The 18,494-nt window shown below is 50.4% G+C and overlaps 1 protein-coding gene across 1 annotated transcript in view; it reads right to left on the reverse strand.

Annotated features, from left to right (window-relative positions):
- The window catches only part of IL21R (interleukin 21 receptor), a 51,148-nt gene that overhangs the window by 12,174 nt on the left and 20,480 nt on the right, over window positions 1-18,494 (reverse strand). Inside the window, 3 exon segments of the mRNA XM_010340813.3 lie at window positions 3,660-3,859; window positions 6,841-6,943; window positions 11,147-11,211. Coding sequence (XP_010339115.2) covers window positions 3,660-3,859; window positions 6,841-6,943; window positions 11,147-11,211 — 368 coding nt within the window.

Here is an 18,494-nt window from a genome sequence, read left to right on the forward strand (position 1 = left end):
CAAATTAACAAATGAACCTTTCAAGGCTTCCAGAAAGGAGCTCTGAGGCTGCCTGTGATACTGAAGCATGGCTGAGGGCTCCCACCACACCCCGAGGTGACAGAGGTGCACGTTTTTTTTTTTTTTTTTTTTGCTTTGTCTTGTTTTGTTTTTCTTTGGTGGGGATGGAGTCTCACTCTGTCATCAGGCTGGATCTCAGCTCACTGCAACCTCTGCCTCCTGGGTTCAAGCGATTCTCCTGCCTCAGCTTCCCAAGTAGCTGGGACTACAGGCATAGGCCACCATGCCCAGTTTGTTTTTGTATTTTTAGTAGAGACAGTGTTTCACTATGTTGGCCAGCATGGTCTCGATCTCTTGACCTTGTGCTCCACCGGCCTCGGCCTCCCAAAGTGCCAGGATTACAGGCATGAGTCACTGCGCCCGGCCAAGGTGCACATTTTACAGAATGCCACGGTGAACACTGGGTTGTTGCTGTTGCTGTTCCAGCGATGGGATGTGTGTGACTGAAATAGTTTCTAACCCCTCTTTTGTCTTCGCTGGGGCAGGTGGAGGCCGGCTCCGGGCTTCCCTGTGTGGCCTGGGTGAAGATCTGTCCCAGTAGACACCAGGGTACTGAGAACTTCCCCATGGGTGCTCCAGAGATGTTTGCAAAGCCTGAGGCTCGGGAAGGGGGGCTGCTCAGCCCAGCGAGGCCTGGGGCCCAGAAGGAGGAAGGGACCCTGTGCAGGCGGTGGTCAGAAAATCAGTTACTGGATGTGTGTGGTGGCTCATGCCTGTAATTCCAGCCCTTTGGGAGGCAGAGGCAGGTGGATCATGAGATTAGGAGTTTGAGACCAGCCTAGCCAACATAGTGAAACCCCATCTCTACTAAAAATACAAAAAAATAGCTGGGCGTGGTTGTGGGCACCTGTAGTCTCAGCTACGTGGGAGGCTGAGGCAGGAGAATCGCTTGAACCTGAGAGGTGGAGATTGCGGTGAGCCGAGATTGCGCCACTGCACTCCAGCGCTGGCGACAGAGCAAGACTCTGTCTAAAAAAAAAAAAGAAAAGAAAAGAAAAGAAAATCACTGCCCCAGCTGGGCCCAGGCTAGCTGCAGATCCTGGCAAGGAGGGAGGGGATGCCAGAGAGAAATGCTTAGATTCACGCTGCAAAGAGAAGTGGCAAGTGGAGGTGGGGGCTTCTCTTCCCTCAGTTCTTCTCTGCTTCTGAGAAGCTGTAAGGGTAGGGTTGGGGGTGGCCCGGGCAGTGGGGCTGCTGCCTGCCTCAGTCCACTCAGAGAGGCTGGAGGGGCCCCCACTCCAGATGGTGCATGCATGTGCGGGGGACCTCATGTCCTGGATCCCAGATCCGTGGGACTGAGACAGAGTGTGTGAGATTACATGTATGTGTGTGCATGTGTGCACACGTGTGAGAGTGCATGTGTGAGTGTCCACCTATGTGTGCACGTGAGTGCATGTGTGTGCGTGATGTGAATGTGTGTTAGAGTGTATATGCGTGTGTGTGGGTGTGTGTGCATGTGTATGTGAGTGTGTGCGTGTGTGAGACTACATGTATGTGTGCATGTGTGTCCATGTGTGTCCATGTGCGTGTGTGTGCACGGGTGTGAGAGTGCATGTGTGCGTGATGTGAATGCATGTGTGTTAGAAAGTGTGTGTTAGAATGTGTGTGCGTGGGTGTGTGTGCATGTATGTGTAAGTGTGTGTGAGTATGTGTGGGAAAGAGAGCAAAAGACGCCGGGCGCCGTGGCTCATGCCTGTAATCCCAGTACTTTGGGAGGCCGAGGTGGGCGGATCTCGAGGTCAGGAGATTTGAGACCAGCCTGGCCAACGTGGTGAAACCCCGTCTCTACTAAAAATATGAAAACTAGCTGGGCACGGTGGTGCACGCCTGTAATCCCAGCCACTCAGGAGGCTGAGGCAGGTGAATCGTTTGAACCTGGGAGGTGGAGGCTGCGGTGAGCTGAGATGGCGCCACTGCACTCCAGCCCAGGTGACAGTGGGAGACTCTGCCTCAAAAAAAATACATAAAGAGAAAGAGCAAAAGAGAGAGACAGTGTGGGCCTCTGTCCTCTCCATGCAGGCTGGGCGAGGGAGACATCTGTGAGTTTGAGGGTGCATCTCTGAGTCTGTGTGTGTGTCTGTGACCCTGGGAATGTGTGAGTGTGCATGTGCTGAGAGTGTGTTTACTCTGGCCCTCTGTGTGACACCCAGTCAGCAAAGAGGTGCAAACCTGGCCCCCAGAGTGTGAATCACAGACACCCTCTTATCACCCAGCCCCTCCGCTGGGAATCTTAGGGCAGAAACTCCCAAGCTTGGGGGTGGGGTCTCCCCAAGGACAGGCTCTTTTTGCAGCACGTTTGCCTCTGGGGTTGCTTTGGGTACACACACACACACACACACACACACACACACACACACCATGCCCACCACGCCAAAGCTACCTTCCAGGCCCTTCCGTGACCTGCCCTGGTTTGGTTTTGTTTTGTTTGTGATGGAGTCTCACTCTGTCGCCCAGGCTGGAGTGCAATGGTGTGATTGTGGCTCACTGCAACCTCTGTCTCGCAGGTTCAAACAATTCTCCTGCCTCGGCGTCCCAAGTAGCTGGGACTACAGGTGTGCGCCACCACGCCTGGCTAATTATTTTGTGTTTTTAGTAGAGACGGGGTTTCACCTTGTTGCCCAGGCTGGTCTTGAACTCCTGACCTCAAATGACGGACCCGCCTTGGCTTTCCAAAGGGCTGGGATTACAGGAATGAGCCACCACGCCTGGTCCCTGCCCCGATTCTCGTTTTGTGTTGTTCTGAGATGGGGTCTCACTATATTGCCCAGGCCTGGTCTCGAGCTCCCAGGTTCAAGCAATTCTCCTGCCTCAGCCTCCCAAAGTGTTGGAATTCCAGGTGTGAGCCACCTCGCCCTGGTTCTGAACTCACAGATACAACTGCTCCCACCAACCAGGCCCTCCTACCCCTGGGACCCCCCTCTACCTCCAGCCTGGAGGGAAATTCCAGGCCTCCCTCAAGCTTATGAAGGGGAAGAAACCCAGGAGGGTTTTTTTCTGTGACTCAGTGGCCTCCACTCTCCTTATTATGGGGACAGGATCCCAGAGAGTCACGGTTAAAAGGACATTTGCTCTACAAGTAGGGAAGTTGTCCCAGAGGTAGGTGTGCCTCATCCATGGTCACACAGAGGGGCAGGGCTGAGCCAGAACATGAGTCCAGAAGTTCCAGGTCCCAGACCAGCTCCTTCCATATCGCTCAAACCTACTATCAACCCTTCACACTTTAGTAAAAAAATAGTGTGACTCAAAAGCAGAACTCTAAGACATGAGGAAGGCATAGGTCAGGTTAGATCGGATGGAAGGGAAAGAGCTGGTCCAGAGGACAGCAAGTAGGGGGACCAGCCCCCACCTATAATCCTAGCACTTTGGGAGGCCAAGGCGGGTGGATCACTTGAGCCCAGGAGTTTGAGACCAGCCTGAGCAACATGGCAAGACCCTGTCTCTACTAAAAATCCAAAAATTAGCTGGGCATGGTGGCACACACCTGCTGTCCCAGCGACTCTGGAGGCTGGGGTGGGAGGATCACCTGAGCCTGGAGAGGCTGGGGCTGTGGTGCACTAAGATTGAGCCCCACCCTAAACCTGGGGGCTCAGGATACTCACTGCTGTCAGCCAGGACAAAGCTGCCACACTCCTGGGAGTAGTTGCCAGACTGATCTGTGATGTTGACACTGAAAATGTCATCGGCCATGAAGTGGAACACATCCATGTGGCAGGTATACGTGGCATGCGTGGCGTTGTGGGCCGACCTGTGGAGGCTGCAGGAGGTGACCTCGTCCTTCAGCTCTTCATACTGGTCTTGCCTTCAAGGACAGAGCAGCCGGTCATGGCTGGAAGCCAGGGTCGGGGGTGGGGATGGCGGTGGCTCGACGCTCAGGGCCAGCGCAGAAGCTTAGACTCTCAGGGCTGGGAGGGATTTGAGGCAGGGCCCGGGGAGGGGGATCACCTGGTCCAACCAACCTTTTCCCAGGGAAGGTATCCCCTCTCCTGCACCATCCCTGATGAGTTGTGTCCAGGCTCAGCTTGCATACCTCCCAGGGACCGGGAGCTCACTACCTCATTTAGGGCAGCAGCTCTGTTTTGGAAATTTGGGCCATTCATTCTTGGACCAAGCCTAAATCTATCCCAGTCGGTCCCAGCACCCAGGTGGCTGTCCCACAGGAAGGGTGCTGGGTATTTTGCGTTTCCTTCTCTCCTTTCTGTCCAATGTCCACTTTTTTGAGACAGTCTCACTCTATCCCCTAGGCTGGAATGTCATGGTGGGATCATGGCTCACTGCAGCCTCGACCTTCCCGGGCTCTGTTGATCCTCCTACCTCAGTGTTCTGAGTAGCTGGGACTACAGACATGCACCACCATGCCCAGCTAACTTTCTGTATTTTCTGTAGAGATGGGGTCCCGCCATGTTGCCTAGGCTGGTCTCAAACTCCTGGGCTCAAGTGATCTGCTTGCCTCGGCCTCCCAAAGTGCTGGGATTACAGGTGTAAACCACTGTGCTCGGCCCCAACACCCACTGAATACCTCATAAGAGCCTGTGCTGAGGGCTAGGATGAGAGCTAAATGAACCTCATCTCCTCCTCTGGTTGGACTTCTGGGAAAGCTGGTGGGATGGGGTTAGGGAAATGCTGTGGCTTTTTAACTCCCACTGGATAAAAATGATGGGTTTTGAAATATATATAGGAGTTCACCAAATTTTTTTTTTTTTTTTTTGAGACGGAGTTTCGCTCTTGTTACCCAGGCTGGAGTGCAATGGCGCGATCTCGGCTCACCGCAACCTCCGCCTCCTGGGTTCAGGCAATTCTCCTGCCTCAGCCTCCTGAGTAGCTGGGATTACAGGCATGCGCCACCATGCCCAGCTGAATTTTTGTATTTTTAGTAGAGACGGGGTTTCACCATGTCGACCAGGATGGTCTCGAACTCTCGACCTCGTGATCCACCCACCTCGGCCTCCCAAAGTGCTGGGATTACAGGCTTGAGCCACTGCGCCCGGCCCAGGAGTTCACCAAATATTAATTTCCCTATCTAGATGTTCAGGTTCTGAACACGATCACTCTCTAGGCCCAACGGGTATGTGTAGACTGAGTTCTCTGCTAAATTTGCTGGAGTAGAAGTCCCTGCTGAATAAATGCTTTCCAAGCCGCCCAGCCTGGACTTGCTCGCTATTGACCCCCAACCCTGCCTCACTGCACTCCAGCCGCACTGACCTCGCTATTCCTCAAACTCACCGGCTCTTCTCCCACAGGGCCTTCGCACTGGCAGTGCCCTCTGCCTGGACTGGCTTTTCCCCTGCTGGCTGGCTGGCTCCTTCTCGCCAGAGGATGTGGTCCCTCTGCCTGATGCCCAGTGTCCCATTCTTTATAGCACCCATTGTTGTTAGAAAGTATTCTGTTTGGGGCAGGGCCCATTGTCTCATGCCTGTAATCCCAACACTTTGGGAGGCAGAGGTGGGCAGATCCCTTGAGGCCAGGAGTTCGAGACTAGCCTGGCAAACATAACAAAACCCTGTCTCTGCGTAAAACACAAAAATTAGCTGGGTGTTGTAGTGCACACCTGTAATCCCAACTACTTGGGAGGCTGAGGCAGGAGAATCTCTTGAACCCGGGAATTGGAGGTTGCAGTGAGCCGAGATCATACCACTGCACTCCAGGCTGGGTGACAGAGTGAGACTTCATCTCAAAAAAAAAAAAAAAAAAGAAAAGAAAAGTAGCCTATGTTTGGGCCTGTAATCCCAGCACTGTGGGAGGCTGAAGTGGGCAGATCACTTGAGCCCAGGAGTTGGAATCCAGCCTGGGCAACATGGCAAAACGTTGTCTTTCCAAAAACTACAAACATTTTCCAGGTGTGGTGATGCATGCCTGTAGTCCCAGCTACTTGGGAGGCTGAGGGGTAAGGATTCCTTGAGCCCAAGAGGGCGAGGCTATAGTGAATTCTGATCACACCACTACACTCCAGCCTGGGCAACAGGGCAAGGCCCTGTCTCAAAAAGAAAAAGAAAGAAAAAAGAGAAGGCACCCTGTTGGATGTTTCGTGCTTCTGTCTGCGGTATGTCCGTTCTAGGGTGTCTGGTCTCTGGTCAGCCTTGCTCTGCTGAATCCCCAGTGCCTGCAGCAGTGTTTGGCAGGAACTTAATACATGCTTTGTTTTGTTTTTAAGATGGGATCTTGCTCTGCTGTCCAGGCTGGAGTGCAGAAGCGATCATGGCTCACTGCAGTCTTGACCTTCTGAGCTTGGTCCTTCTGCCTTAGACTCTCAAGTAGCTGGGACTGCAGGATGGAGCCACCACACCCAACTGATTTATTTTTTGTAGAGACAGAATTTTGTGATGTGGCCCAGGCTGGTCTCAAACTCCTGGGCTCAAATGATCTTCCTTCTTCAGCCTCCCAAAGCGGTTAGAAGCGTGAGCCACTGCACGTGGCCTATGTGTTTTGAGTGAATGAATCAGCTGATGGATAACGGACACTCTTCTTTATCTTGAGCTGCATATGGACTCAAAGGAACCCACAGACTTTGGAGTTGGGGAGTTTGAATTTGAATCCCAGCTCCAGCATTCACTGGCTGTGTGACCTTGGGTGAGTTGCTTAACCTCTCTGAACCTCATTGTCCTCAACTGTAAAATGGGAGTAATCATTGTGAGGGTCGGGAGTGACCATTCATGGGAAACATGTAGCTGGGGGCCTGAAAGGCGGGCACTGTGGTCCTCCGTGCACAGTGGCCTCCTGGGGGTGGAATCACTGAGCGGGCACCGTGGGTTGCATCCCTGGGACTGGCGAGGCCTGGCCACTTACCAGGTGAGGGTCAGCGTGCTGGGGTGGAGGCTCCACATCTCCAGGATGCAGATGACCGTCTGGAGATAATCTGTGTAGCAGACGAGGGCGGGGCAGCCCCAGCCTGGAGGATTATTGGGGAGAGAGGCCTCAGTGGGGGGTGGCTTGAGATTGCAGGGCTTCCCCTCCACCCCCGCGAGGGCGGGAGGAAGAGTGGGTGCAGGGTCCTTGGGCCTGGACGAACGTGAGGACCCAAGGGCTGCTAAGGTATAAGCCTGGGGCCTCACCACCTGCAAATTCCTTGTCTGAGCACCAACCTTCCAAGGCTGGCTGGGAAGACAGCACACTCGTGATGGCAAATAACATGAAACTGCTGGTCCCCAGCTCAGCACCCTCCGCTGGAGCCCTGCACCCGGCCAAGCTCCCACTCAGAATGGCAATATCCTAAATGCCCCCAGATGTGGCAGGCCCTCCGCCAGTGCACACCCACACACCCCGAGAGGGTCGGGGCCTCATGCCGAAAACGTCCCAACATCCAGACAAGGACGAGGCCTGGGCTCTGTAGAAGCTGGCTCCACAGGACCCCCACCCTCGCGGATTCAGGAAGTGCTTCAAAGAGTAGGAAACCCGTCAGAAAACTGCGAAGCCCTCCGACACCTTTGCAGAAACGTCTGCGTTATCCTATGGCCAAAATGACACCTCCACCGCCACCAAGAAGTCATCAATTTCTTGCCCTATGAGGCAATATTGCTGGAAGACTTAGGACCTTTCCATCCCACTCCCAAACGTTGTTTCACTGTGTTCTAAAACAGGGATGTAATCATCATCTAAATTTTGTTAAATGTTGGACAAGATCGATGGAATAATTTGTGGTTTTGTTTTGTATATTCGAATGCCAATTCCACAATTTCTTGCTGCGATTTACTAGAAACCTGTACTTCCATCTCTCTCTCTCTCTCTCTCTTTTTTTTTTTTTTTTTTTTTTTTTTTTTTTTTTGGATAGGGTCTCTTGCTCTGTCACCCAGGCTGGAGTGCAGTGGTGCGATCTCGGCTCACTGCAGCCTCCACCTCCTGGGCTAAAGCAATCCTCCCACTTCAGCTTCCCGAGTAGCTGGGACTGTAGTTGTGCACCATCAGGCGTGGATAATTCTTATGTTTTTGTAGAGATGGAGTTTCGCCATGTTGCCCAGGCTGGTCTCAATCTCCTGACCTCAAGCGATCCACCCACCTCGGCCTCCCAAAGTGCTGGGATTACAGGCATGAGCCATCATGCCTGGCCTGTTCCTCTTTTTAAGTGGGTTCATTTTCAGTGGCTTTTTCCTAATGTTCCTTGACTAATGGAGACCCACGAGGTGGTGGGGGGACGTTCCCTTCTTGCCTCTCACTCTAGGACCGAACCAGTATTCGGAGTCAAGAATACTGTGGCTGGAAACATCCTTTAGTCCATTTTAGAGATGAGAACACTGAGGCTTCAACACTAGACCACGCCTCTCATCTCTCTTGGTCTGAGCCGCTGAGACACTCACCCAGGGAGGAAAAAAACCTAGTCTATGCTAGTTTTTCACAGTGGTGCACACGGCAGGCATTGCTAATGGATCACAGCACTCTCTCCCCTAGGTGTGACCTCAGAATCCTCAACACAGCTCTCCAGGCAGTGGCTGCCGAGGGGTCTGAGTCATGGACATAAATCTTGCTCTAGGAGGGGCTTTCCTCCGGGAGGCACACAGGACTCGTGAGTGGGATGCCGAGGAGCTAGTTCCAGCACTTGGCAGAGGAAACAGGACTGATTTTGACAAAGCCTCAACCCAGAGCCTCTCAGTAGCTGTGTCGTCTCTGCGTTTATATCTTTGCGGTTCTTTCTCAAGGCTCTAGGAATTGGGAGAGGAGCTGCCATTCCTAGCCAGGTTCAAAGCTACCAAGGGATGGGGTTTGTCTCCAAACCTAGGGAGGCAACAGCAGCCTCTGAACTGGCCTGGAGGTGGCACCAGGGATGAGAAGGTGGGCAAATGCGTGGCGAGTGCCCCCAGCCACAGTGCAGAGAGCCCCCAGGCCATGCCACGTCTGGGGTTATGACAGTGTGCAGGAGGCAGTGAGAGGCGCGCAAGTGGCTGTGCCGTCCCCAGCTCTGTGACTGTAAACACGTGAGTCAAAACTGCTTCTCCTCCCCACGTGTAAGCCGGAGATGCCGCTTGCCCTAGAGGGTGCCAAGGTGCTGAGATGAGATTGCACCTGTGCAGCAGACGCCCGTACACAGCGATCACTCAACAGGTAGCAGCACAGCGCGGCGATGAGGGCCAGGCTATGGTTTGAATGTCTGTGTCTCCCCAGAATTCATATGCTGAGGCTCAGTTGCCAATGTGATCATATTAAAAGGCGGGAACTCTAGGAGGCGATTACGTGATGGAGGCAGAGCCCCCCTGAATGAATTATTGATCCTACAAGAGGGCTGGAGGAACCCAACGTTCAGCCCCGCTTTGCCCTTCTGTCCCTTCTGCCACATGAGAACCCAGCTTGCATCCGCTCTGGAGGGTGCAACATTCAGGGTGGCATTTAGAAGCAAAGATGGGGACTGGGTGTGTTGGCTCAGGCCTGTAATCCCAGCACTTTGGGAGGCCAAGGTGGGCGGATCATTTGAGGTCAGGGGTTCAAGACCAGCCTGGGCAACATGGTGAAACCCCATCTCTACTAAAAATACAAAAATTAGCCATGGTGTGTGCCTGTAATCTTAGTTAATCAGGAGGCTGAGGCACGAGAATCTCTTGAACCCGGAAAGCAGAGGTTGCTGTGAGCCGAGATTACACCATTGCACTCCAGCCTGGGTGAGAAAGCAAGACTCAGTCTCAAAAAAAAAAAAGCTGATGCCTTGCCTTTGGACTTCCCAGCCCCAACAACTGTGAGCAATACTGTTATTTATAAATGACCCAGTCTCATGTATTCCGTCACAGCAGCATAAACAGACTAAGACTCCAAGAGCAGGGAACAGGTCCCAGCTCTGCCTCTGCCCAGTGATGTGGCCATGCACCTGTCCTTAGCCTCTCTGAGCCTCCGTTTCCTCAACCGAAAGCTGGGCGTCATTACAACAGGGGCCGTGCGGGGCTGTTGGGAGACTGGAATGAGATGATGCTCGGAGCTCTGCCTGCAGCCCCGGCTTGTTAGCTGCACCTGCCAGTTGTGGAGCCACGGTGGGTGACCCAAAGGCTTTTTAGAACCCAGACGGGGATGGTCGCCACTCAGAAAGGGAAAATCAAAGCTCGACATCTGTTTCCTGAAGGAGCTATTTGAAGTGCTGGGTCTTCTGGTAAAAACCAGAGAAAAATGCCCATGAGTCAGCAGAGCAGCCATTCAGTTCCTCCCCCGCCCCTAGGCCGGCCTCTACACAAGCCTGTGCTGGATCCTGCCTCCTCACGGCCCCCTCCTCCAGGAAGGCCCTCGGGATCTCTTAGTCCTAGATAGTGCCCCCCTCAGTCAGATTCCTGCCCTTCCCAGCTCTGCTTTCTGACATGGTCCCCTCTGACCTCAACATCTTGTCCCCCGGGGACTGCCTACCAAGATTCGGTCTCCTTTTGGCTCTTCCTCCCATCCCCAACCCAGGGGCCACCAGTGCCTGCTAAGAATCCAGCTATTGTTTTTTTTGTTGTTTGTTTGCTGTTGTTAGACACGGTCTCGCTCTGTGGCCCAGGCTAGATGGAGTACAGTGGTGTCACCTTGGCTCACTGCAACCTCCACCTCCCAGATTCAAGCAATCCTCCTGCTTCAGCCTACAAGTGTGTGCCACCATGCCTGGCTTTTCTTCTTCTTTTGCAAAGACAGGGTTTTGCCATGTTGCCCAGGCTAGTCTGGAGCTCCGGCGACATACTCCTCGCCTTGGCCTCCCAAAGTTCTGGGATTACAGGTATGAGCCACCCCACCCAGCCCAGTGATTGCTGAACAACATTTCCAAGGAGAGTCATTACAGAAGGAGAAACCGAGGTTAGATGGAAGGCAGAACTTCCTCACTCAGAGAGTTGGGAGCCAGCCAAGGCACAGCGCAGGGGAAATAAAGGATGAAGCCTGTCATCCCCGCAGCGGCACCCTATGCCACAGTCCTCAGGCTGAGCCACCTGAGACTCGTGTGTCCCACTTCTGGTTCATGGGGTGCTTTGGTGGATGGACTCTGGTTAGTGGAGAGCTGGCTACTGGAGTTGTGTCGGCCTCAAGGGCACGGGTGCCATCCATTCTGGATCTGTGGACTCTAGCCGTGTTTTTGCGCCCACAAAGACAGCACAGCCCCAGCTCAGCTCTGGGATGGGGGCCCTCCCCACCTGCAGACCACAGGGCAGCCACTTACCTCCCTGGAGCAGCAGCAGGAGCAAGGCGACGGCCGAGCCACGTGGCATGCTGACTCCCACGGACCTGCAAGAGACGACAGCGGAGGGTGAGCCCAGGCGGGGTTCAGGGCGCCCCCTGCCTCCCCTCATCCTGTCTCTTCCCAGGAAGACTTGCTCCAGATTCTTGGAACTGTCTTAAGAAAAAAGCAAGATCCTGGGGGCCCCTGTGGATGACCCCAAGAACTCCCACCTCTTAGAAATGGTAGATTCACCCTGAGAATCCCTTCTCCTGCCTTCTTCCTGCCTCACCATCATGTCCCAAATGCGAAGTGAATTTTTTATGATTTTATTTTAGCACTTTTAGAGATGGGGTCATAATCTGTTGTCCAGGCTAGAGTGCAGTGGCACAATCACGGCTCACTGCAGCCTCAACATCCTGGGCTCAAGTGATCCTCCTGCATCAGCCTCCTGAGTAGCTGGGACTAAAGGCACATGCCACCATGCCCGGCTCATTTTGAAAACATTTGTGTAGAGATGACGTCTTGGTATGTTGCCAAGACTGGTCTCAAACTCCTGGGCTCAAGTGATCCTCCTCCTTGGCCTCTCAAAGTGCTCGGATGACAGGTGTGTGCCACCATGCCCAGCAGGTGATGGGAGATTAGTGACTATTTTGCCTTTGCTGGGCCTATCAATATAGCATTGCATGAAATTAAACTTCTGTATTTATCTATCTAAAGAAGAAAGAAGGCCGGGTGTGGTGGCTCACGCCTGTAATCCCAGCACTTTGGGAGGCCGAGATGGGTGGATCATGAGGTCAAGAGATCGAGACCATCCTGGCCAACATGGTGAAACCCCGTCTCTACTGAAAATACAAAAATCAGCTGGGCATGGTGGCGCATGCCTGTAGTCCCAGCTACTTGGGAGGCTGAGGCAGGAGAATTGCTTGAACCCAGAAGGCGGAGGTTGCGGTGAGCTGAGATCGTGCCATTGCACTCCAGCCTGGGTAACACGAGCAAAACTCCATCACACACACACAAAAAGAATGGAGGTAAAAGCTAAACCCAAGAGAGATGCTCCCTGCAGGAAGCAAGTGATAGGCTGGCTTTCTCTAGGTGCCATCTCCACAAAGGGAAGACCCTCCGCCTCTGTGCCAGGATCTTCCCAAAGATCCTGGCCCCATTCATAGTTCCCTCTGACCTCCTTCACAAAGTCACCAAAGAACCGCTGATGCAGGGCATGGGCTGGGGGCCAGGAGGTTCAGATGCTCAGCTGTGTGGCTCCAGGCCAGTCCCCCACCTGCTCTGAGCCTTGTAGCGTGGAAACGGCAAGGCCTGCTTCCAGGCTGCTTATGAGAATTCAAGGAGGTGATTTGCATAAAACCCTGGGCACGGCCCCCGTCGCAAAAAAACACAACTAGCAGCTGTAATTGATAAGTATATAGAGCATCAGAAATGGAAGGGTCTCAGAATGATCTAGCCGGGAGATGCCCAAATATCTCACTTCCAAAATTTTAGCCATATTGGTACATCGTGTGTACTGGTGTTTATCCTAATATATATTTTAACGTATTTTCTATAAATAAGTGCACTTAAAATTTTAACTGCAGCGTCATCCTAAGCAATAGCATCGCTACTCAAATAAAATCACGCTGGGGCAGATGCGATTTCAACCTGCTTTTAGGAATATGGAGCCTGTGTGATTCCAACCCCGGCAGAGGCCCCATTAACACGCTTTGAAGAAGTGGCCTCTGATCGCAGGAGGGGGAGTCTGTGTCTGCGCCCCCCTCCCCAACGCTATTCTGTCCACATCCATCACCCCAGCCACAGCGTGAGCCCTGACACAGCTCAGTCCCCATCACTCCCTGATGATGGCTTTATCTTGACCACAGCACAGCAGAAAGTGTGAATTCCTTTGCCCAGGTTCAAGATTCCTCATCCCCACCTTGACCAACATAGCAAGACCTTGTCTCTACCAAAAAGAAAAATAGAAGTAAAACTATGTTAGCCAGGTGGCGCACCCCCGTGGTCCCAGCTACTCAGGAGGCTGAGGAAGGAGGATTGCTTGAGTGTAGGAGGTCTGGGCTGCAGTGAGCCTTGATTGCACCACTGCACTCCAGCCTGAATGAAAGAGTGAGCCCCTGTCTTTAAAAAAGCAAACAGACAAAAAACTCCTCATCCCTCTTAATTCTTACCTCTGCCTATATCACAGAGCACTAGGGATGCGGAGGGGGTACCTGCTGCTGCTGCTTGCCCGGCGTCTCTTCCCAAAGAGCTCCTCAATCTGAGCTGCCTTTAGTGGTTTGCATGAGGCTGACTCCACCCCATGCCCCACAAAGTGGGCTCCTGACCCACGCTTGGCCAATCAAAGCAACCCGTCTGTCTGACTGCAGTGATTGCAGCAGGGATGGATGTCAACTCGGGCACCGAGGTTTTTGTTTCTTTTTTTTTCTAGAAAACTGGCATTATTTTTGGTGTCTGTGGAGAGCTTGTAGCCATCTTTGTCCCCTCTTAGAGAGAGCCTCCTTGAAAAATGACATCCATACTGAGAAATACAGATCAAGAGTCCCCATGACATTATATGAGGTCCTGGATCCAGCCATATCTGATGTCCACCCTGCAGACTTCTCATTTCCATGAGCCAAAAACCACCTATGTTGCTCAATCATGTTGAAGTCTATGTCTGTCGCTTGCCACCAAAGATCCATGACACAGTGGAGTGGAGACAAGGGCTCAGATTTTGAAGCCAGAAGATATTGGAGCCAATAGTAGCTCTTCTCTGGCTCTTTTACGCTCTGAACTCAGTTGCCGTCTCTGAAATGGGGACCATAGCGCTCCCTGCACCTGGCAGTGAAGGAGAGACTGTGAGAAAGCAGATGTTGTAATGCTTCGTGGACTGTGAAGAGCTGTACCAGTCCATGGGTTTCCTGCCATTACTGGCTGGCTGCCCTGAATTACTCATTGTCTCCCCGGCAGCCCAGGCTCTACCACGCATCTCTGCCTCTGCCAGAGCAGACTCCTCCCCTCCAACACCTTTCCCCTCCCACCCTCTCAATTCAGCTTTCACGGTCCACGTGCTGTATCCCTGCAGCCACACTGGAGTGTTCCAGAACTCTTGCCACTGGTCTATTGCCTTTGAGGTTTACCCTGGTGCAACTAATTATCCACTTGCTATTGAGCTTACCTTGCCTTCTATTTGTTACTCCAATAACCATGTCTCAAAAAATATTATATCACAACCATCAACAGATAACTGGCATGAAATAGACAGACAGTGTGTGCCACGCTGGTTAAGACACAGGCTGTGGAGCTGGCCGGTCTCAGTTCAAATCTCCTCTCTGCCACTTGCAGGCTTTGTGGCCTCAGGTAGTTTGCTTAACCTTTCTAGGCCTCAACATCCTCATCTGTAAATGGGAGTAACAATAATCATGGTACCTGCCTCATAGGTCCCTGGGAGAATTAAATTAGTCAACATTTATAAAGCATTTAGAAGAGTGCGCGGCATTTAGTAGATGTTACATAAGTGTTACTTAAACAGAACAATCAACTTATCATAAAACGAAATACAGTAAAACGTAACAACTAAATACAAAAAAATCAAAGGCAGCAATTGAAATTTAGTGAGATGCTACTACCTGCCTGAGAGTCCTAGAAGCTGGACATGTGGTTTGTCTTTGTTTAAACTTAAGAAAGGGAGGCCAGGCACATTGGTTCATGCCTGTAATCCCAGCACTTTGGGAGGCCAAGGTGGGAGGATCATTTAAGGTCAGGAGTTCGAGACCAGCCTGGCCAACATGGTGAAACCCTGTCTTACTAAAAATACAAAAATTAGCTGTGTGTGATGGTGTGTGCCTGTAATCCCAGCTACTTGGGAGGCTGAGAGAGGAGAATTTCTTGAATCCAGGAGGTGGAGGTTGCAGTGAGCAGAGATTGCACCACTGTACTCCAACCTGGGCAACAGAGCAAGACACTCTGTCTCAATACTACTACTACTACTACTACTTATAATAATGTTTAAGACGTAATAGCACCAAATTGAGATTCTTGGCTCCTCTGTCAGCAGGGCAAGTGATGAAAGGGCCTTATGTTTTTCACTAGGGGATCCAGGGATATTTACCATTGTTTAAAACAAACTGCTTACTTCTGGGAAACATCAGCTTTAAAACACAGACTTTCTACATCACTCCCTCCTCAGGCTCCCACAGCACCAGGTGGGGCTTCCCTAATTCCACTGCCCTCTCTGCCCCGAATCCATCCGCTTTTAGGTCCTTGCACGCAGGCTGACTCCCGAGGGCAACAGCCCTTTATCCTCAGATACAGATTGGGCCACGCTGTGTGTTCCCTGTAAGGACAGAAGGTGTCCTAGGAAGCTTCCTGCTACAGGCGCCCCTCGATATGGTTTGGATATTTGTCCCACCCAAATCTCTTGTTGAAATGTCATCCCCGATGTGGGAGGTGGGTCCTGGTGGGAGGTGATTGGATCGCGGGGGGCGGATTTCTCATGAATGGCTTAGCGCCATCCCCTTGGCGAGTGAGTTCGCCTCAGATCTCATTGTTTAGACATGTGTGATACCTCCCCCTGCTCTCTTTTGCCCCAGCTCTCGCTGTGGGATGTGTCTGCTCCTGCTTCCCCTTTGGCCTTGAGTAAAAGCTCCCTGAAGGCCTCCTCACCAGAAGTCGAGCAAATACTGACAACATGCGTGTACAGCCTGCAGAACCATGAACCATTGAAACCTCTTTTCTTTACAATGACCCAGTCTCAGGTATCTCTTTATAGCAGTGCAAGAACGGTCTAACACACCACCGCAGCCCCCAGCCTCTGCGGTCTCCTACCGAGGAGTGAAGAGCACCTGACCTGGAGCATGACGCATCCCAGCTGTGTGTCTTTGGGCAAGTTCCCCAACCCCTCTGATTCTCTGTTTCCTCATCTATAAAATGGAGGTCATCAATCTTTGCTGCAGGTTTGTCATGAGCATTAAATGCGTCATCGCTTGTAATGTCCTGTGGAAGCGTTTGTCCTGCAGTTCCAGTGCCGAGAAACGTTTCCTAGAGTTGCTGTAATTCACACTAAAAGTTGACCAAATTTCAGGAGATCCTGGGGAAATGGAGAGGCTTGGGGCAGGAAATTTGATTGAAGCGAGTGCTATGGAGAATATGAGGCGCTTAACTTCACAGTCAACGCGGTGGCTCACATATGTACTCCGAGCCCTTTGGGAGGCCAAGGTGGGTGAATCACCTGAGGTCAAGAGTTCCAGACCAGCCTGGCCAACATGGCGAAACCCCATCTCTACTAAAAATACAGAAATTAGCTGGGGGTGGCAGGTGCCTATAATCCCAGCTACTCGGGAGACTGAGGCAGGAGAATTGCTTGAACCTGGGAGGTAGAGATTGCAGTGAGCCGAGATCATGCTACTGCACTCCACCTGGGAAACAGAGCCAAATTCCATCTCCGAAAAAGAAAGAAAGAAAGAAAAAGAAACAAGAAATGCAAATAAAAACCACAGTGACATACCATTTTAATTTTTGTCAGATTGACAGGAACTAAAAGTCTGATAACATTACATGTAGCTGAAGATATGATATACAGGAACTCTCATTGATAGCCAGAGGAAATGTAAATTATTACAACTGGTCTGGAAAGAAATTTGGCATGACCTAATAAAAGCAAACACATGCCCTACCTAAGACCCAGTAACCTCACTCTTCTGTAAACTAGTAAAGAAATTCTTCCTGCATGTACAAGAAACATATACAGATATATCTATAGCAACATTGATTTCAATAGTGAAAAATTAGAAACCATCTAAATTTCCATCATCAGGAGAGTGAAAAAATAAATTGCAATATCGTCACTTGGTGTAAACACGAATCCTTTACAGCCACACACAACAAAGTGAATGACTCTCACAAACAAATTTTGGAGTGAGGAAAGGAAGTTGGAGAACAGCATAAGCATAATAACACCGTCTACATCACACCAAAAACCATACAAAATAATTGTGCATATTGTCTATGTGAGCATACCTGTCATAAAAATATGTTTTAAATCATGGGGATAATAACATCGAAATATGAATAGTGTGGAAAAGGACAGGGTGTGCGAAGGAGGGATGTTAAGGGTCTCAACAGTTTGGTAAAGCCTGGTAAAGCCACCATGGGTGTGGATATTATTAGACTTTATGCCCTTTTGTATGTTCAAACTATTTCATCACATTTTAAATGTAAGTGAGTCTTCGTTTTGTAAAATAAACTGTGGATGAGGGACGTCCACTTCTGGCTATGCTGAAGTAGCTATTCTCAGACTAATCCTTCCATTGAGGGTGACTACTAAGCGGGGGTGGGAGGGGACTTCACAAGAGAGCACCAAGTTATATAGTACTTAAGAGAAATGCATCGAAGTTCTGCATGCGGTTTCTCCTCAAGTCATGCGCCAAGTCATTGAAAATAAGTAGCATGCCAAGAAACCTAGCAAAATGCACCTGCTAATACGTGGGGAAACTAAGAAGGAATTTTTGCAGTTTTACAAGCAGAGGGAAGAATTAGAGTTCACGGCCTGGCCAAGAAGATGGACCCTGGTGAGTGCTCAACTATTTAGAAAAGACCATTCCTTGGGAATAAGAAAAAATTAGAAATAGTTCATCCTTGACTGCATCAGTGTGATCTGCTTATATGCTGTGTGTCTGCTAGAAGAAAATATAAACCTGTCTGGAAAAAGTTAGCTTCATCCAAAGCCTCTATACCTTTTATACATAATGTCCAAAATTCATTTCAAATTACAAGGTAAATCAGAAAACAGTATCAAATGATCAAAAGTGAAGATAAAATAAACAATGGAAAGAGTTACATAGGTGAATTGGAAAATGGCATTATCAGATATGCTTAAATAAATCAGACCTAAATCAATGAAGGGCATACCATGTTCATAGATTGGAAAACTTAATCTTAACAAGATGACACCTCAAATTGATCTACAGATTCAAAGTAATCTCCATAAAAGTCCCAGCAGGCTCCTTTATTATTTTTTTAATTTTTTATTTTCTTTGCAGAAATTGACAAACAAATCCTAACATTTATAGGGAAAGGTAAGGGACTAGAATAGCCAAAAATAACTATTTTTAAAAATTTTTTATTTTTTTTTCTGGCCACACTTTTGTAGACCAAAAATAACTTTTTAAATTAATCATAGTTAAAGTAACTATGATTAATATGTTCAGGAATTCTACCAGAAATTTGGAACCTATTTAAAAAGTAGAAAGCCTAGAACTGAAAAATATAATAACTGAAGTTTATAAGAACTGAAGAGATGGATTTGGCAACATACCAACAACATCAGAAGAGAGGATTAGTAAACTGGAAGATTGGTCAATAGAAA

This window comes from Saimiri boliviensis, chromosome 12 (assembly GCF_048565385.1).
Source record: "Saimiri boliviensis isolate mSaiBol1 chromosome 12, mSaiBol1.pri, whole genome shotgun sequence".
Classification (NCBI taxonomy): Eukaryota; Metazoa; Chordata; class Mammalia; order Primates; family Cebidae; genus Saimiri; species Saimiri boliviensis.